We start from the raw sequence: 21,175 nt of genomic DNA, 5'->3' as shown, positions 1-21,175 counted from the left end.
TCCTACAGAAGCCTGCCATCCCCAGAAATGCTCTGAGCCGCTTGCGATTACTCAGGATAGGAACTTGGCATATGGCTTCCTTCCTCTCATTTGAAAGCTGGCGTTCCCCCTGCCGTATGTAGAACCTGAGGTACTGTACCTGCGGGAGAGCAATCTGAGCCTTACTTCATGCTACCCGATATCCTCGGAGTCCCACAAAATTCAGGAGACTCACGGTGGCTTTAAGGCAGGGAGTTAAGCCCACAGTGGCAATTAACAGATCATCTACGTATTGCAAAAGGAGGGCTTCGTCATTATCCCACTCCTCTAGGTCTCTGGCCAGAGCCTGACCAAAGAGGGTGGGGGAATTTTTAAACCCCTGGGCTAACACTGTCCAGCAAAGTTGTTTTTTAACTCTGTTCCGGTCCTCCCATTCGAAGGAGAAAATCTCCTGTGCTGAGGTGTCAACTGGGATGGCAAAAAAAGAGTCTTTTAAATCAAGAACTGAAAAATGGGTATACTGTCCCCCTATAGAAGCCAATAGGGTATACGGGTTAGGGACAAGAGGGTGCAGAGTCTTAACCCGTTCATTAACTGCCCTTAGGTCTTGTACCAGCCGGTACGTGCCATCAGGTTTCTGTACGGGTAAAATGGGAGTGTTCCAGGCTGACTGACATTCTCGGAGAATACCGTACGTTAGAAATCGACCTATGGTTTCCTGTAACCCCTCTCTGGCTTCCTTCTTGATTGGATATTGCTTTACCCGCACCGGGTATGAGCTGGACATGAATGGGGGTTTGGTGAGTAGCTTTTCCTGGGATCCCTGATGCCCACACAAGGGGATACACTTGGACTTCCCACTGGTCCCATTCTGGGGCTTGCATAGCCGAGGGTTCAACTGCAAGGGTCATAATCCATGCATTTTCAGGGGGTAAGGTAAGGGTTATTTCATCTTGAGTAAAATGCAGGGTGGCACCTAGGCGACACAGCAGGTCCCGTCCCAGCAACAGTGTTGGGCATTCAGGGAGGTATACCAGCTTATGGGATACGGTTCTGTTTCCCAAAGCACATTCTGCTGGGGCATACACTAGGCACTTGGTATCTTTGCCTGTGGCTCCTGTCACAGTGAGGGAGTCTGCTACTGGCAACTGAAGGGGTTGATTTACAGCAGTTCGCGCCGCTCCAGAGTCCACTAAAAAATCAGTTTCTTCATTTCCCACCCGCATTTTTACTCGGGGTTCCGGGGGTAGGATGATCCGTCTCCTCTGACACCCCTAATCCTGTTCTTCTATCACCATCATAGAGGTACCCTCCCTTTCCTTCTTGTTTGGGCACTCATTCTTCCAATGTCCCTCGTGCCGACACAGGGCACATTGATTGCGCCCCAGTCGTCTCTCCCGCAGGCCTGGACGTCCGCGTCCACAGCCCCTTCCTTTTCGTTCACTTCCCTTCATGCCTGCCTGCACCGCCGCTACCATCAATCTCACTTGCTTCTTCTCCTTCTCCACTTCTCTTAAACTATACACTCGATTTGCTGCTTCTAAAATCTGTGCCATGGTCATACCCATCAAATCCTCCTTTTTCTGTAGCTTTCTCTTAATGTTGGGGGCTGCCCTGCTTGTAAATACTCCTTTAATAATTGCCTCAGTTTGCGGATCATTAGGATCTGCATTGGTATACTGTCGGATCGTGTCTCGAATGCTCTGTAAAAAGGCTCCAGGGCTTTCCTTTGGATCCTGCACTACCTCATATTGTTCAGTCCAATTATTCTGTCTGACAGCTGCATGACGGAGTCCATACAGTAGCAGCTCCTTATAGGAGGTGAGGTGGGTCATAGCCTGATTGTCATTTGGGTCCCACCTAGGATCCTTTATAGGAACCTGATCATCTGGGGTCGGGATATTGTTACGGTCCTGGTCATATCGCCTCTTTGCTTCCTCCCTTGCTTTAGCTATGACCTGTTCTCGTTCAACCTCAGTCAATAATGTTCGCAGAAGGACATTACAGTCATCCCAGTCTGGCTTGTAACTGCTAAGATATCCCTCAAAAACCGATACAAACTTGCTGGGGTTGATAGAAAATTCTCCAGCCTGTGCTTTGAAAGCGGCCAGGTCCATAGGATTAAAAGGTGCATGAGTATAGACCTGCATGGTTAGGGCTGGTCTACCCTCAGCTGCATTCCAAGCAATTTTAGTCTCGGTAAGTAACGGGTATAATCCAGCAGATGGAGCCCGAACCTCACTATGAGCTTCACTAGGAATCTTACTCTGAGCCTCGCTCTGTGTGGGTGTAGGGGCCAAAGGAGCCTCACTCTGTGTGCGTGTAGGGGCCGAAGGAGACGCTGGATCTGCCATTACATTTGGGGTGGGGGTCTGGGGACTGACATTAATTGCTACCGGGCCAATTGGGGTTAGATTACAGCATTGTAAAATATCAGTACGAGACCACAGGGTCATAAACAAGTAAGCATACGAATGCTCATTCCACTTCCCCGTTTGCTGACAGAACAGGAGTAACTGGAGGATTGTATTATGATTTAGTGATCCTCCGGGAGGCCACTGTTCCTGGTCCTCTAATTGGTACTGAGGCCAGTCAACCGTACAAAATCGCTTCAATTTACCCTTAGTCATTGGATCTGATCCAAATACCTTCCAATTTACTAAAATGCACTCTAGGGGTGTGCACCGTACCCTACCTCCTGTGCTCTGTCCCTGTCCCGTACCTACAGGGTAACTCTGGGCGTCCCCAGGTTCCAACAGAGCATATAATCCGGATTTCAAAAGGTTCCTACCTTATCTAAGGGACCGGTTCCTCACCATCGCCCACAGCTGCTTCTCCACTATGTGAGTGGGCTGCACCGTCGTGCCCTCCGGGGTCGATCAAATCGCGTCTCCTCCGAGGCCCCCAATGAACTCACCGGTGCACACTGGGCGTCGGTTGTCGCTGCAATCCTCGACCACCAGAAGGGATCTGGGCAAGGCTAAATTGCAGCCTCGTGTCTTACATGCTAGCAGCATAGGGGAGAGTGCATCAGGCAATATTAACACAGTAAAGAGAAAAGACACAATTGTGAAAGTATCATTTGGATCAAATTTACAATGTGAGAACAGTGCATAACTAGAGACTGGGAGACCAAAGAACTTTAATAGGAGGGAACTTGGAAAAGCAGTGGTAGATGTGGAAAGATACCAAGCCACAGCTGGCAACAAAAGAGAGACCATGTAGGAGATGCCACAAAATAGGGTATTTTACAAGAGCAGATCACCAAGAGCACTGGAAACACTCCAAGATGGAATGTATTCATCAGATGACAATGAGTCCATACTTCTTGGGACTATATCCTGAGTAGAATAGACAACACCTTGGTACACAAATATGAATCTCAACGGTCAAAACCTTAAATTGAAAATTGAGACGGGGGAAGCAGTCTCTGCAATTCCAAAAGGAAGACTGTGATTGATCCCGAAATGGAGATCTAAAAGGCCAAACAAGATTCTTTGTGGGGCTAGTAATGCTACATTGGATGTTTGTGGCCAGTTCCTTGGGAAACTGGAGAAAAGATGGGAAACTCCTCAGCAAATGATAGATGTAACACTAGAACGGACAGCTCTCCTAAGAGGGTTGCTAGCAATACAAGGACATCACCTAGCAGACAAGCTGCAATGCATTAATGGCAGAAAGCAAACTAAAAAGGAACTGCATCTGTCAGGACTCGGAGACTGTAGCTAAGCTAATCTCCAGGCAACCCATGAGTACAGCTGGCCTGTAGCAGGCTACAGGGGACAGCAGACTGGCTCTTAAGCCAGCAGCAGCTCACTGGCTGTGCAATGCTCACGCCCACCACTGTGACTGCTCCTCTGTTACCGTGTTCCTACTGCCCCTGCCTTGCCTCAGCCCTGTCCCTGCCTGAGTCCTGACCTTGCTGCTACCCCGCTTGTGATTCTGACTCTGGTCTCTGGTTCTTGCCTCCGGCTCTGACTTTTGGCTCTGGTATGCAGAGCCTAACCTCCAGCTTGACTCTTGGCTCTGGCTTCAGACTATTGCTTCTGGCTCTGACTGCTAGGCCTGACACCTGCTCTGGCCACTAGGCCAGACTTCCCAAGTCCTGTTTGCCTGACACAACTTCGCTGGTCTAGGAAAGCTGTCAGGGGAGTACAAAATAAAACTGGTGCCATCAAAAACTCCCTTTGTTCTCACAGCCCCACACCCCATCCCCATCCCTATGCCCTTGCTGAGGCAAATCCAAAGACGAATTGTAGAAAATGAAAGAGAGGGAGGTTATTTCTTTGTTGTTCCTCTCCGGACGGCGAGAGAGACCAGGCAGGTGAAACATCTCTTGAAAATATACCTGAATGATCCATCTAAGTTTACAAAAATTGTAAGTAAGGGCAAGGAAATGCATTAAATTATCTTTTATTTTAGCTTGTGAATTTTCCCTGTGCTAGAAGGTTGTTTTATTCCTGTTTTTTGTAACTTTGAAGCTAAGCCTAGAGGGGAAGATTCCCTCCCCACTCTGAACTCTGGGGTACAGATGTGGGGACCTGCATGAAAGACCCCCTAAGCTTATTTCTACCAGCTTAGGTTAAAACTTCCCCAAGGTACAATTTATTTCCTTGTCCTTGGACCGTATTGCTGCCACCACCAAGTGATTTACACAAAAATTCAGGAAAAGGGTCACTTGGAGTCCCTATTCCCCCAAAATATTCCCCCAAGCCCCTTCACCTCCTTTCCTGGGGAGGCTTGAGTATAATGTGAATACCGAACAGACCCCTTGTCTCTAGGACACTGAAAATCAATCAGGTTCTTAAAGGAAGAACTTTGTTTAAAGAAAAAGTAAAAGAATCCCACCTGCAAAATCAGGATGGAAGGTAACTTTAGAGGGTAATAAAAAGATTTAAAACACAGAGGATTCTCCTCTAGGCTTAGCTTCAAAGTTCGTGGAGAAGGTGTAAACCCCTCCCATTGCTGCTTCACCAACTGTAATGGTCCCCTAACTTCGTATCCATAAACGAATTCAAAGGGTGAAAAGCCCAGACTGGGATGTGGTACAGCCCTATAGGCAAAGAGCAACTGTTACAACACTAGGTCCCAATCATTGGTGTGCTCATTCACGAATTTACATATCATGGCCCCCATTAAACTTTTCCAGTAAGCCATTTGTTTGATGGTGGTAAGGGGTGGCAACCAAGTGGTTCACCCCATGAGCTTCCCAAAGACATTTCATGGTCCCTGCCAGGAAATTAGTTCCCGAATCTGTAAGGATGTCTGAGGGCTAACCTACCCTGGCAAAAATGTCTGTTAATGCCTGGCTCACGCTTTTAGCCCTAGTGTTGCTTAGAGCTACTCCTTCCGGCCATTGGATGGCAAAATCCATGAAAGTCAGTGTGACGTTGCACCCCATAATGCTCTATAGAAATATGCTTATGAGTGTAAATATGACATAACTCGAATGTGTTTTATGTTAGATATGTCATGTAACATACCTCTGCAAAGGTTACGATCTACTGGATATAGTCATCCTATTTGTATGCATGTATCATTTTTGTATTTGAAGTTATGAATATAGGCTATGAACTTATTTTATTTTAAGTAGCCTCAGTGAAGCAGTTGGTCAGCTTCTGGAGAAAAGACTATTCTCAGTAAGTGCCCAATCAAGAAACACTTAAGCTAACAATGAATTTTGAGAGATGCCAATCCACATCTGAGCTTTCCTGGGAATGTGGCGTCAGCCTGTAAGGAACTAAGTCATGCATGGACATGTGACTTGCGCATGTGACTCCAAAACTCCATCTTGGAGCTGGATTCTGCATAGGAGAGGGGAAGGGGTTTCCACCCACAAGAGAGAGACTATATAAGCCAGTGGGGAAATCCCTCCATTTTGTCTTCAGCTTTCTCAAGAGATAGCCTCTCCACCCCAAAGGATGCCTGAAAGAAACTGGAACAAAGAACATACAGTAACTTCAGGGGTATGAGTGATTGCTGGACCCAGACTAGAAGGAGGTTAGTCTGTCAAAGAAGCTTATTCGAACATCTCTGAGGGTGAGATTTGCCTGCATTTAGTTTCTTGCTGTATTAGGTTTAGACTTGCATGTTTTATTTTATTTTGCTTGGTAATTCACTTTGTTCTGTCTGTTATTACTTGGAACCACTTAAATCCTACTTTTTATATTTAATAAAATCACTTTTTACTTATTAATTAACCCAGAGTATGTATTAATACCTGGGGGGGGGGGGCAAACAGCTGTGCATATCTCTTTATCAGTGTTATAGAGGGTGAACAATTGATGAGTTTACCCTGTATAAGCTTTATACAGGGTAAAACGGATTTATTTGGGGTTTGGACCCCATTGGGAACTGGGTATCTGGGTGTTGGAGACAGGAGCACTTCTTAAGCTATTTTCAGTGAAGCCTGCAGTTTTTAGGGGACGTGGTTCACACCTGGGTCTGTGTTTATAGCAGGCTGGCATGTCTAGCACAACCAGGCAAGGAACTGAAGTCCCAAGCTGGCAGGGAAAACAGGCTCAGAGGTAGTCCCAGCACATCAAGTGGCAGTTCCCAAGGGGGTTTCTGTGACCCAACCTGTCACAGTCAGTATGTACACCTTTAACTCTGGGTGTCTTCTTAGGGAAAGGACGCAGAATATCCACAGCTACTCGCTGAAATGGGACCTCAATGATGGGGAGTGGCTGGAGAGGGGCCTTGATCTGGTCTTGGAGCTTTCCCACCCTCTGGCACACCTCACAAGATCAGATATAGGTAGAAACATCCTTGCCCATTCCCTCCCAGCGGAATGACCTCCCCAAACGGTCTTTGGTCCTGTTCACCCCAGCATGGCCACCAGGATGATCGTGGGCTAAGTGCAAGAGCTTTACCCGGTACATAGTTGGAACTACCAACTGTCTCTGAGGATGCCAGTCCTCCTTGCACCCACCAGAAAGAGTTTCCTTGTGTAAAAGTCCTCCTGCTATAACAAACCGGGATCGATTAGAAGAGCTGAGAGGCGGTGGGTCGCTCCGTGCCGCCGTCCAAGCTCTCTGGAGGCTTTCATCTGCTTCCTGCTCGGCCTGGAACTGCTCTCTTGATGCTGGAGGCATTAGTTCCTCGCTGGGTTGTGGACTCTGGCTTGATCTTTCTGGAAGCAGTGCAGGTGACGCGAGGGGCGTCTCCGCTGACTGTGACCCGCTCTCCGCTGGTGCACTGGGTTGTGTTTCAGGCTCCGGTTGAGCCTCTTGTGCCGGTTTAGCTACTGCCGCAAGTGCAGGTTCTGTGGCATCCTCTGGTGCTGGCTCCCATGACTCTGATGGGGTTGCAAGCACGGGCTCTGGTGCTGACTGCTCCGCCAGTTCCTATCCTTGGCTGGTTCTGGCTGGGTCCCAGGAACTGGATCTCCAACCGCTGTCGTAGACTCTGGTCTGAGGTCTTGTTCAATAGCTCAGACATAGGTGAGGTTTTTCGCAGGAGTGGGTGGGTGAGATTCTGTGGCCTGTGTTGTGCAGGAGGTCGGACTAGGTGATCATAATGGTCCCTTCTGACCTTAGTATCTACGAATCTATACTGGGCTGCTTCCTGCCCTACTCTAGCCTAGCTATCCCATTGCCACAGAAACTAGAGAGAAAAAAATAAACTGCTTGCTGGACTCCCTGGCTTTGCAGGCTGAACCCTTTGAGTGCCTGTTCCCCCTCAGGCAGAAAAGAAAAGAAAAGAAAAGAAAAGAAAACTCCCAAAACTTCCAAGCAGCCAAAAGGAAAAATGTGTCCTTTTAAAATCCTGAGATCTGTGCTTCTGGTTCAAAATGATGCCCCTGCTCTGCCACCATGTCAAGGCTGATTCACCACTTTGGCACTTCGAGTGCAGAAGGTGGGGGCCCGCAAGGACTCTAAAAATTAATCCTTGCCACGCCAGCCTTTTATTAAACTCCCAAGGTTACAGATCCCCCTGACCCTGGGTTGGTAAATGCTGCCACCACCCAAGTGCAGAACCTCTTTGAGAGCCCAGGAAGGTGCACTGGGGAATTCCTTCCTGTGGGGCACCCCCAAACTCTTTCACCCCTCCTCCGGGGAAGAGCTGAGAAAAAGAAAAGAAAAGAAATCAGCTGTTGCCACCAGCTAACTGAAAAAACATATGCACAGACCTTTTAAGACACAAAAATCCAATCAGGTTCTTTAAAAAGGTAAATTTTATTTAAAAAAAAGAAAGAAAGGAAACACATCTGGAAAATCAGGCTATTGTTAGATTTTGCAGAGCAACTGAAAAGGGTTAAACACCAGGAATGGCTCCCTGGGGTCCAGCTTAAAGTTACACAAGGAAACAAAAATACCTGAGCTTAGCACAGAGAACTCCTGAAATCCAAAATAAAGGAATAAACCTAATCGCGTCTATCTAAACATTCCCTGTCTAAATGAATTATTCTAAGTATGGAAGATAATTTTTCATACCTGGCACAAACTTTACAACATACCTGCTGCTCCCTGTCCCTCCAGCTGAGAGAGCAACAACACAGACAAAGGGGAAGGTTTTTTTCCAATTGTAAAAGTTTCTAGCCTTCCCATTGGCTCTTTTGGCCAGGTGCCATATCACTTCCTTTTACCTAAGCATTTCAGTGAGACTTCATAACCCTTTACAGGTAAGGCAAGTAGAGAACAGCGACTAAGAAGGATTTTTATAGCGAACTGACTGGCTGAGTGTCCATAAAAGTAAGCTTCCTCCTCCCCGCATTTACCACAGTATGAAATCAATGAGAGGAAATTCCACAAAGACAAGGGCGAAGTGCTGCACTTAGGAAGGAAAAATCAAATATAGGGCTACAAACTAGGGAATAACTGGCTGGGGGGTCATACATCTGGAAAGGATCTGGGGGGTCCAGTGGATCACAAACTGAGTATGAGTAAAGAGTGTGATGCAGTTGCAAAAAATCCCTGATGTCATTCTGGGTCGTACTAACACGAGAGTCGTATGTAAGATATGGGAGGTAATTGTCCTGCTCTACTTGGCAGTGGGGAGGCCTCAGCTGGGAGTATTGTGTCCCATTCTGGGTGCCCCACTTTAAAAAAAGTGGGCAAATTGGGGAGAGTCCAAAGGCAAGCAACAAAAATTATCAGAGGTTCAGAAAATCTGACCTATGAGGAGAGGTTGAAAGAACCTAGAGACAAGGAGGCTGAGGTGGGACCTGATAACAGTCTTCATATATGTGCTCGGTTGTTGTAAAGAGGATGGAGATGGAACAGTCTCCATGGGCAGCACAAGAAGGCATCGGCTTAGCTTGAAGATGGGAGATTTAGGTTGAATGTTAAGAAAGATTTCCTAGCTCCAAGGCTCTTCCCTCCACCCATTCTCACCCTCTCCGGACCGGTTGTCAACAGGCACCCACTGACCCCTGCATCCTCCGAGATTCCATCCCCGATCCACTGGACACGCACAGAACTACCAGGTATGCTGCCCCATAGAGACGCTATGCAGAAGCTGAAATGATTTCAACTCAAGGCGCACACTTTACTTAATAGCACAGCACAGAGCTACAGCTGTAGTGAAAGCAAGTCTATGGCCATCTCTACACTACAAAATTAAGTCAACCTAAGTTATCAACGTAAAGCTGCCACAGTAGTTACATCACTTGTGCATGGCTAGTGTCGGTGTCGGTGGTGCACATCCTCACCTGCAGCGCTTGTATCGGTTGTAGTGTCAGTGCAGAGCATTGTGGGATGGCTCCCAACAGCCAGTAACAGTCAACATAAGAAGTGCATTGTCTGCATTGACACTGTATTCACCTAACTACATTGACTTTGACTCTATGCCTCTCATGGAGGTGGAGTTATTAAGTCGGCACAGCAGCATGGGCAGCAGCAAAATGGAAGGGTATACACTTCCAGAGTTAGGTCGACGTGAGTGGCCTTGTGTCACTGTAACTCTCAGAAAGCAGAGACTCAAAAGCTCAGGCAAGTAGTGAGCCAGGGTCATGGAAACTGAACGGTTACACAGGTGAGCCCTGTGGCCTGAACCCTACAAGAGAAGGGGGTAACTGAGCAGCCGCTCTGATGGCATCTACTGGAGAGCAAGGGCAGTCAATTGAACATGTCCGTACTTCATTTGCATATTAACCATAAATTGTTTGGGGGTATAATTGGACTAAGGCTTGTACTTGGGGCCCGTATTTTTGAGCCAACCCTTTTGCGAATCCACCTGGGCCGAACTTGGACAATAACCGGGCGTGAGGTCACCCTGATGACACTAATGTTTCCCAAAGTGGAGTGAGAGGCCCTGAACAGAGCTTGAGGGCAAGGAGAGAGAGACTTCACTTTCATGGTGGTGGACATGCACTTTTGGTGGTGGACAAGCGGCTGGTACTTAAAGCCACCGGTGTCTTAGTGTCTTAAAGAGCTGAGCTAAGAGCTGGAATTGCCTGGGGTAGGCAGAACTCACCAGTGGGGCCAGTTGTCCAGCCTGGGATGAGCAGATGTTAAAGCCCAGTGTCAGTCTGGGTAACTGAGCAGCAGCAGAGCAAAGCAGCGGCTGGATCTATCCATAGGCCGCAGAGTCTGGGGAGGAGCAGTCACTTGAGAGCAGTTGCACGTACTACAGTGGGAGCAGAGGAATTCACAGTAGCCATCTACAGCAGCCTAGTGAGTCCACCTGCTCCAAGCTGCTGGAACCACTATTGCTGAGCAGGCTCCAGCACCCTCGAGCTGCCTACAGACTAAGGACCCTGGTTTTCTGGACTCCTAGAACCACAAACTGAGAATGAGGAAGTTCAGGAGCCACAAGCTGAGGATGGGGCTCAGAACAAACTGCATTCAGAGACCCATTTGTTAGGGACTTTGACTGATGCACCCTGAGGTACGTGGTGGTGAAAGGTGTTAAACTGCAAATATACGTTCCAGTTTAACCCAGACTTTCCCTTTTTTTTCCTGCCCCCTACAAAGTTCATTTATTCAATCCTCTGCGCTTCTGAGTGGGTACAGATTTGCCTGGCAAAGGTGCCCAACATGGTTACAGGTGTGATGGGTTGTCAGTCTGGGAGTTGTGGAAACCGCTTTGCCCCATAACCACTCAGCTGGGCTGGTCTATCTCACGCTGCTCTTCTGATGATTCAGCCAGCCTCTCCAGGCCCTGTTATCACCCAACAGAACAACAGGTGGTGCTGGACACCCAACTGAAGTACCTGAGTGCTTTACCTAAGCCACTCAAGGACAGACAGAAGACAACAGCCAATTTCCCAGCTCTCCAGCCTTGCACCCTTGCTGTAAGCCCAGTATTATACCGTCTTGCACTGCACAGGGTTCTGTACAATGCAAGCTCTTTAATATAGTTCGCTTTCCCCTCAATGTGCACAACAAGCCTGTGTTAAAGAATCTGAGATTTTTCTAGACACTTCACTCAAAACACTTTGGTTAATATAAAACAAGTTTATTAACGATAGAAAAAGACTTTAAGTGGTTATAAATGATAGCAAGCAGATCAAAGCAGATTACCTATCAAATACACAAAACCACAAACTAAGCCTCATATACTAGATAGATAGGATTAGAATTGCCAGTTTCTCACCCTGACTGATGATACAAGCAGGCTTGCAGATTCTTAAGGCACAGACTGCAATTGCAGTGCAGCCGAGGGTCCCCTCCTCTGTTCCAAGTCCTTTGTCTTTCAGAGCTTTTTCAGGTGCTGAGTTGTTGGGGGCAGTGAAGACAAATCATGATGTCACGCCCCACCTTATATAGTCTCTTCATGTGGCAGGCACCCTTTGTTCCAAGCTGAGTTCCCAGGCCAGTTTGTGGAAAGTACAGGTACCAAAATGGAGTTCAGTATTGTGGGGTCTGGTCACATGCCCTTGCTGAGTCCTAGCAGCCATTACTTACAGGCTGGCTGAAATATTTACAGGAAGGGTAAGATCTTGCATCAATACTGTCTAGCTTCTTCATTGTTGTGCCTGAAATGCTAGTTGTGGGGGTTATCCAGAGTAAGCACATTTGAAATATAGATAGTCAATATTCATAACTCCAGATACAAAAATGATACATACACAAAAATATGATAATCATATTCAGCAATCATAACTTTTCCAATGACACCTCACATGACACACCTTGTACAAAATGCATAATAATCATCTCATAATCATCTCATAATCATACCACTATGATGAATATGGGGTGCAGTGTCACAACAGGTTCCCAGACAACTGGGGGCTAGCAAGGGAGCTAAAGCCAAAAGTAAAGAAATTGTAGAGAATCCCCCTTGTTGCCGCTGATGCCGCTGGCAGAAGGGTGGCACCTAAACAGCAAAAGTGTAACGTGCTTCCTGGAGTCTAAACTTATCAGGCTAAAGTAGGTTCTCTCACCTAAACCAAGCTCCTTGCATTGCCAACCAACACGGCTGGGTCCCCTCTTAACAAACTGCTGCCCTTTTGCTCTGGTGGCAAAATCAGGATGACACCGCCCTCACCATGATTTATTCTCCAGCGAGATGTGTGACGTGGCATTTCATATGCTTTATGAAAATATGCTTATGGTGTAAATGTCATAACTTAGATATGCTACATGCAAGATGCCTCATGTACCATATCATTGGAAAAGTTATGATTTACTGAATATAATTATCATATTTGTATGCATGTATCATTTCTGTATCTGGAGTTAGGAATGTGGACTGTAGATTTATATTACCAAGGTGCTCATGCTGGGTGGAGGCTACTAATGGCCCTTCAGGTACAACAATGAAAAAGCCTGACGATGCTGATGGCCCATCAGCAAGAGACCATGAACTGTAAAAGAGCTTAATCGTCTTGTGAACATGTGGGTCAGCCTGAAGAGTGGCTATAGGGGCCCTACAGAGACATACCGGATACCCATCTGGAATTCTGTACTTTTCCACAAGAAGCTTTGTGTGTGTGTCAAACTAGGAAACAAAGAACTCCCACTTTATGCAAATCCTATTTAAGGGTGGGGAGTGAGGTAATCCAGGTCATCAGTTCTCCCTGGCTACCCCATCCAGGTTGACTGCTGGAAACAACTAAGACTGAATGGGGGGAAGGGACTGAACCCAGGCTGGAAGAGTGTCTGGCCTGTGAAGAAGATTATTAGAATCACATTTAGGGTGAGAATGTACATGTAACTAGTTCCTTTAGTGTATCTAGCTTAGATTGCGTGCTTTGTATTATTTTCATAGTAACCTGCTTTTGTTCTGTTTGCTACCTCTTTGACCACTTAAAATACACCTTTTCATAGTTATTCAGTTAATAAACTTATTTCTGGTTTATAATATAACCTAGTTTATATAATTTCTAACCTCTGCAGCTAGGTGTGGCCTTGCCTGTGAGCTTTGCTGGAGGAGTCTGGAGAGCCTGACTTCGCAGCACCAGGGAAAGGGGGATCCAGGCTGGCAGAGAAGGGGGGCTCAGTGATGTCTAAGCACCTCAGGTCCTGACCCATCACAAGCAGATTCAAAGACACCAGAAAGCACTGAAAAAATTGTGTCAGTTTTGCCAACTACTTTATTCTGGGAACAAATGAACAGCTGAAATTCCAAAGAATCCACATAGACATTTTCAAAATGGAACATTCCAATATTTCCAATTTGAATTGGTGTTTCATTTTGAAATTTACTCCCACATTTTAAAAAGAAAAATTAAAGGGAATATTGCATATTTTAAAAAAACCTGCTTAAAATTGAAAAAATATTACATTTCCGGGTCGAACAAAAAGTTTCATTTGACCCTAAATGGCATGTTTTCAACTCTTTGATCTGCTAATTTTTCAGAACTGCCAGAGAACAAGAAAAACCCCTGGTACACCCAGCTCGAATTAGCTCTGACGTGCTTGTTGACTGATGTCTGTCTTGAGCCTTTCCTTCCTAGCTGTATGCCAGGCATTAAACTAACCCCATATGTTCATACAGAAAACATCCCAATAGCCCAGCCAGCAGACAATAATCATAAATTATTACAGAGCAGCTCCAAATCCATCAAACCATGGTAAAAAATAATCTGACAACTGTTTCATTGACAAGCAATAGTGCCCTCAGGCTTGGGTCAGGGAGATTCTTTCTTATGCCTGTGAAAAGCCACCCAAAATTGACCAAGTTACCAAGCTTTCAAAATTGCATTTTGCACGTGCTCAGCAGAGAACTGTTAGAATGTTCTCTGAAGAATCTGGCTGCATTGATTGTGCTCCATCCCATCGCAGTGCCTGGTGCGGACGGGCCACCTCCCCGGAGTGACGGAGCACGGCCCCCCAGACCAGGGCTGCTAGTGGCTGTGCTGGAGAGGAGAGCCGGGAGACTCTGTCCTGGGCTGTCAGTACTCCTGAGGGAAGAAGGCTGGAGGCCACGCACTGAACAATGAGGAGAACACAATCTCAGGCAGCCGAGCACTGACTCCTTGGGAAAACACCAGTAGGTGATCATGGGATTAAAACTGTATCTTCCTGCACACGCACAAGGGGGCAGCATTAAGGTTGTGTGGATAACCTTGATACTGCCACTGCCTGTTTTTGAAGCGCTTTGATTTGCAATTGTCACATGCCTTCAGCGCGGGAGGAAGGCAGAGAGGGAACAAATGGCTGGAAGTTAAAGACAGATGAATCCAATAAGAAATGAAGCATCAATTTTTCACGGTGCAGGAGAATAACTTTTGGGACTAACTCCCAAAGACACACAGATTCTCTGTGCCTGGATTGGCCTCCCTGGAAGGTATTTTAGTCACAATCACCTAGCAGGGGCTCACAGTGTGACTGCTGTGCCGACGGCGAAGCCCTTTCTTTGTGGGCAGCTGCAGCTCACATGGGTTCCTGCTGCTGGATGTCACCACCCATCTCCCCGCCCCTATACACCCCAGCGATAGTGCCCACCCCACTCCCACCCCAACTGCCGCTTCTGAGCTCTGCGGGCACGGCAATGGAATACCAGACCCCACAGACGCACCCCTCGCTCCTATCTGCCCCACTTAGGAAAAGGGAAACCAACGGCCCCTTCTGTAGGTCTCCAGTAATGTCCCGGCCTCCTGAGTCAGCTCTTCCTCTAGCGCCCTCAGTAGGGTCTCCTTCTCCTGCCCCTTCATCTCTCTCCGGCACCGCTCCAGCAACGACCTGCACTGCCCCACCAACTGCTCCGCCATTGCGCTGGACATCACCATCAGAGAGGAGATCATACCCTGGGACTCGGCATCCTGCATTAAGGGGGAGAGGAGAGGGGGCCCAAGGCTGTTAGAAGAGGTGGGTTTTCAACCCCATCTCACCAATGGACTCTCTGGCTACAGCAGAGCAACTCCCACTAACCCCTGTGATTGAGATCGGGACCCCCATTTCTGCATGGGTCGGAGTCTCCCATCTCTGCAGCCACCCTGGGAGCCGGAGATATGAGCTCCCATCTCCTCTCCCAAAGCCCAGAGCCCACAGGCAGGGCTGCTGAAAGAATTGCCTGGTCCCTGGGCAAGGTCGGGGGGGGGACTCTGGCCCCCAGAAGGGGTGGAGCCTCAAGTAGAAGGGGCAAGGTTGGGGGCTAGCCTCCCAAAGCCAGATCCTTCAGCGCTGCCCAGCCCGTACCACCCGGGATCCGGCTTTGATTTAAAGAGCCCGGGGCTCTGGCTGCTGCAGCAGACGCAAATAGTAGCAGCCGGGAGCCCCGGCCCTTTTAAATGTCTGGGCCGTGGGGAAGCTGCCCCATTTGCTCCCTCCCCTCCCCGCCCCCCAACCCCCGTCAGTGGCCCTTCCCATGGGGTTGGCTAGCATGGATCCCTGGGGTTCTCCTGGCTGGGGCCCCCCCCCAACTCACCTTCTGCTTCAGAAAGTCAGCGTGGTCTTTGCGGGCTCTCCCCATGACTCTCTGGTTGATGGTGTGACTCTCATAGCGCCATCTGTAGGTCTCCAGGAATGTCTCGGCCTCCTGAGTCAGCTCTTCCTCTAGCGCCCTCAGTAGGGTCTCCTTCTCCTGCCCCTTCATCTCTTTTTGGCACTGCCCCAGCAACGACCTGCGCTGCTCCGCTAACTGCTCCGCCATTGCGCTCGGTGTCAGCATCAGACAGTCGATCATTCGCTGGGACAGGCCATCCTGCATTGAGGGGCAGAGGACGGAGAGAGGAGAGGGGCCCAAGTCTGTTAGAAGGGGTGGGTTTGCAACCCTGTCTCACCAATGGACCCTCTGGCTACAGCCCAGCAACTCCCACTAACCCCTGTGACTGAGATCGGGACCCCCATTGTGCCTGGGTTGGAGTCTCCCATCTCTGCAGCCACCCTGGGAGCCGGAGATATGAGCTCCCCTCTCCTGCCCCAAAGCCCACTGCCTGTGGGGCTGGCTGGGATGGTTCCTAGGGGTCCCTTGGCTGGGGGCATCTCCCCACCCTGGACTCACCTTCTCCTTCAGAAAGGCTGCGTGGTCTGTGCGGGCGCTGGCCCTGACTCTCTGGTTGTGGAGGTTGATTTCCATCTGTTCAGGGAGAACAAGGCCAGGGTGAGCAACAATTTATGGGGCCCTGTCTCCACCTAGTGCTGTTAGCCCGTGTGGCAGCCGCTTGGGGCTTTTGGTGCCACTGGTCTCCAGTTTGTCCTTCACGGCAGCCCAGCCTTGGCTCCGTTCCCCGCCCCAACCTGCACTTTGCGCTTGCTGCACTTTCCTGTAGCCAAGGATAGCGCGTCACCGATGCCAGCTCTCGTGGGTCTGGTGGTATTTGGGGGATTTTATCTGTCTCCAGGAGGCAGGTGGTTTGGATGGGACTCTCAGCTCTCTTTTTGGTGGGGGGAGGGAATTGTTCTGTGCTGGGTTAAATCTTGTTGTGGGGGAGCAATTGTTGGCCTGAGACTTGATCAACCCCCTCAAATTAAACCAACCTGGGGTGAAACTCAGGGGTCTCACCACTTAAAAAAGGAAGTTCTGGTGCTGATCAAGCACCCCCCTCCTCGGGAAGGTCTCTCACCAGAATTATAACCACCAGTTTGTACATTTCAGACACCCAGGGTCTGGGAAATTAGTGAGGATACAGAAGGAGACTCAACAAATGGTAAAATAAGCTCTGAGCAGTGTTTTTATGCTGAGCATCTGCACAAACAGAGAAGGTCACAACTAATTTACCATTTGGGCATGAAAGATAAAATGTAGAAAACTTGGTCAGGAAGGACGCAGAGGTGCCAGAGTGTAATTGGTTAACATTTCTGTTATTTAGGGGTGTGGGATAGTGTGACAGGTTTAGTAAATTTGAAGGAGGGAGCTAATTTTACCTATATAATGTAAATGACAATGTTCTTTGGGAAGCAGCTCTGGAGTGCAGAACATCAAGCTGCAAAACACCATACCCCCTGCATGATCGTGACATGTACGGATGCCCGGAACCCCCCGATGAGTAGATCCTGACTGGCCATTGGGTGAAATTTGTCTGTATATTGGGAGTGTTCAGCATTCAAGATTTTCTCGATATATGTATTCTGTGTATGTTGCTAATAAATACATGTTTAGAGCACAGCTGCGTAAGGCTCTTTCACTGGGGAAAGGTTCTGTAGACCCTTAGAGCCTTGAGCCCGGAGGGAAATGGCGGGTACTTAAATTGACCAGGTTTCTTCCTGAGCCCCATCGGTAAGGATTGGGTTGCCAGAAGCTGGGAATGAACGGCAGGCGATGGATCACTTGATGATTGCCTGTTCTGTTCATTCCCTCTGGGGCACCTGGCATTGGCTGTTGTCGGAAGACAGGGTACTGGGCTACACGGACCTTTGGTCTGACCAAGTAGGGCCTTTCTTTTGCACTTATGGCTCTTACAGTAGGGAACCAACAGTAGGGAAAGGATGAGGGTGCCTTAATTGACTGGATCACACCGTGAGCCCTAGGTAGGGTATAGGTGGGGTGCCCTAAATTGACCAGGTAACTCAATGACTCGGCTGGAGCATCTGCACTAATGTGTAACCCCAGCTTAGGACTGGTTGAACCGTGGATTCCAGCCTGGGGCTCCAGCATATACACTGCATTATGCAGGCCTGAGTGCAACCGCCCGTATCCCAGACTTCCTAGCCCCCTCCCCAGCTGCAGCTGCCCGTTCCCCTTTTGTTGGAGGCACAGCCTGGGAAAACTGGACTGTTCACCAAACTTGACTGGACAGAGGAGAAAGAAAGTTGGTTTGCGGGATACTTTGGTCAGCCTCCCAGAGCACGAGTCCAGCAGGACTGCACCTACACTGCAAAGCAACAGGGCTTGAGCCCTAGACCTCCACTGGATCGATCGCTACCCTGTCGATACAGCCCATAGTGAAGACATGCCCTTAACATACACTTTAACATCTTTCTCTAAAGCCTTTTCTTCTTTCATTGGTGGTGGCTTAATCAGAGCTCTAGAAAGAGTTTCTGCTACTATGCATGTGTAACCCTTCTGCCCATCAGAGTTGGCAGCAACAGGGGCCGGGTTCAGTATCTAGGGGTTCCTTCTCAATAACACAACGCAAAACAGGCTCAAGCCCCCACCCAGGGACCTGGGACAATTACACACCACCCGCCCTGGGTGCCTCTAAGAGGAAAAACTTCGCCTCTTGCAAGCACAGAGGCTGAGTGTAGCACAAAACCTTTTAATAAAGGAGGGAAACAATGCGGCATTAGCTTGGGGAAACAGCACCAGCAGGATGCATAAACATACATCATGAGCAAAGAAGTCCAGCAACCCAAAAGTCCCATTAATGTGCCTGTCCTCTCCCCTCACCTCACTCACAGCTGCTGTCCTGTGGACCATGTATTCATGAGTTCAGAAGTGCATACACAGAGTTCTCCTCCCAGCCTGGATGGAAGGGGTGGAGAATAAGGAGACACCTTACACCAGGGGTCTCAAACTCAATTTACCTTAGGGCCAGTGCCAATTCTAAAGTCCTCCCAGTGGGCCAATAATTTCACTCATGCCGCCCAGAACCCACCCCCCAAAAACTCTGCCCCCCCAAAACTCCGCCTCCCACCTGCCTAAGGCTCTGGGATGGAGTTTGGGTGGGGGAGGAGGTCTGGGAGAGGAGATTGGGGTGCAGGCTCTGGGAGGGAGTTTGGGTGCAGAAGAGGTGAGAGGTTGGGTTCTGGGAGGGAGTTTGGGTGCGGAAGGGGTTCTGGGGTGCAGGCTCTGGGATGGAGTTTGGGGGCTGAGGTGTGTGTGGGGAGGGGGTGCAGGCTGCGGGAGGGAATTTAGGGGCTGGGGGTGTGGGAATGGGGTGCAGTCTCTGGGAGGGAGTTTGGGGGCAGGAGGGGGTATGTGGGGAGGGGGTGGTGGTGCAGGCTCTGGGAGGGGGTCGGGAGTGAGGCGCTTACCTGGGGCTCCAAGGCGGGGTGGGTTGGGGGCCTCCGCACGCTTCTGACCCCAGGCACTGCCCCCCTCAGAGTCCCATTGGCCGCAGGGCCACTCGGGGCACGGCAGCGCGGAGGCACAGCCCTGCCCCTGGGCTGCAGGGAGGGGCCGGCAGCCACTGGAGTGAGCAGGCAGATGCCGCTCAGATCCGCTGCACTGCTGGGGCCCCTGAGGGGGGAAGCGCCCGGGGGTGGCAGGTAGGGCCAAGGGAGAGACCCGGCCCCAAAACTGCTGGAGCCCCGTGGGCCGCATTGGGTAAGCTCGCGGGCCACAGATGCCTGCAGGGCAGGAGTTTGAGACCCCTGCCTTATACACTCCACTGCCTGGGCACTCACTCGCTGCACCGATGCCTGGTTGACAGATCTCCCTGCCAGTCTCCTTGCTGGCCACACCAATATGTCTTCCAGGCCCTGCCTTTATCATAGCTCTCAGTGATGTCAGCTGATAGTGGGGGAGCCTCACTGTTCATGCACAGTGGGAAGTCTCTTGCATCAGAGATACTGTCCCAAAGCAGGTCTAATACTTAGATGTAAGCATCAGTGGTTGCCACACCACAGCATGTAACAAGACTCCCAATTAAGTCTGAATTAGATCTGTTATTACACAGTGGGAAGAAAGCTGGTCAAACAGTGTCTGGGGCCTTTGGACAGAGCACCCACCAGGAACAAGTACCTATCCCCACACTCTCTGAACTCACTGGGCTTTGGAACCCACGTCCCATGCCTAATGAGTGCTGTTCAGTTGAGGGTAAGTATCTCAATTGGAAAATGTCAAATACAGTTCTGAAGTCAATCATTCATACAACCAATATGATGACCCTTCATTACCCCTGCCCCAATAACAAAGAGACTGAGGATCCAACACCAGCCAAAAGAGACCATTTAGGCCAGCAATCGCACCTTGCTGAGCACCTAGGCAGGGTGGGTGTCACTCCAATACAGTGACAAGGGTCAAACAAGCTCTCAAGAAATAAAACAAAACAACCTCCTCCTCCTCCTTCAAATCCCTCCTCAAAACTCTCCTTTGCTGCAATGCCTAAAAACCCCTGTTTGTACAGTGCCTAGCACAATGGAGTGCTGCTCCATGACTGGGGTGCCTAGGTACTACCATAATACACCTAATATGATTCTTCCCAGAGGGACCTAGGGTTGTGAGGCAGCTCCTTACCACCTGCCCTTAGTGTGATGAAGCTTTTTCTATGCCTGTAGTGGGTCAGCTCCCCAGCTTGGCCAAGGGTAACACAAGCCCTCCCCTCATGGACTCACAGGCCCCGCTGTCACTCTACAGGTTAGCGATAGGCACATTCCAACCCTTGAGCGCCTCCCTGGCATGTCCAGCCTCTGGTCACTGGACATTCTCAGTATGCACAGATCTGCTGCTTCCAAAGAAATAGGAAACCCCAGCTACCAGTTACACCTCAGATCACCGCTCCACTCAACTCACAGCACTTAGAGATGTTCAGAGTGAGATCCAGTGTCAGTTCATTTACCAAAGACCAGAGATTCAGGTAGTAGCAAGTAGAAGTATTGGCAACAACTGCTTACATATCAAATAAAATCCTCACATGCATTCTAGAGCCTAGACTTAATTAACAAGCTGCTCTCATGTCTAATAAAGAATTGCTCGCCCCAAATCATTTCAGCCAGGCAATCTGTGACCTTATTTCATGAGACAAACATGCTGTCACTTTATTCCTTGGTAAAGGACCCAGGGTGTCCCTGGGCACCCCTAGGTCTATCCGAACAATCCTATGGCTTTATGCATAAACAGGACACCCCCCTCCTGACTGGTTCTTCCTGTAGATTTCCTGTCTTGTAGATTTTAAAATTTCTTCATCAGCAATTGGCTCAGAATGCTAACAGGCACACAGGGTGAGGTATGCAATCCAACATACACAAAGAACCAGACAGGG

General features: G+C 49.1%; 1 protein-coding gene across 2 annotated transcripts in view; it reads right to left on the bottom strand.

Moving 5' to 3' along the window:
- Positions 1-14,833: 14,833 nt before the first annotated feature.
- The window catches only part of LOC122466335, a 30,087-nt gene continuing 23,745 nt past the window's right edge, over positions 14,834-21,175 (bottom strand). For both annotated transcript variants that reach the window (XM_043549473.1, XM_043549472.1), the window contains 3 exons: positions 16,315-16,389; positions 15,739-16,014; positions 14,834-15,133 (listed from right to left, as the gene is read on the bottom strand). In XM_043549473.1, coding sequence (XP_043405408.1) covers positions 14,912-15,133; positions 15,739-16,014; positions 16,315-16,389 — 573 coding nt within the window. In that variant the 3' untranslated portion in view covers positions 14,834-14,911. The remainder of the gene's footprint in view (positions 15,134-15,738; positions 16,015-16,314; positions 16,390-21,175) is intronic.

This window comes from Chelonia mydas, chromosome 6, assembly GCF_015237465.2.
Source record: "Chelonia mydas isolate rCheMyd1 chromosome 6, rCheMyd1.pri.v2, whole genome shotgun sequence".
NCBI classification, from domain to species: domain Eukaryota; kingdom Metazoa; phylum Chordata; order Testudines; family Cheloniidae; genus Chelonia; species Chelonia mydas.
Note: the sequence above shows the minus strand (reverse complement) of the source record. Positions and strands in the feature narration are given on the sequence as shown.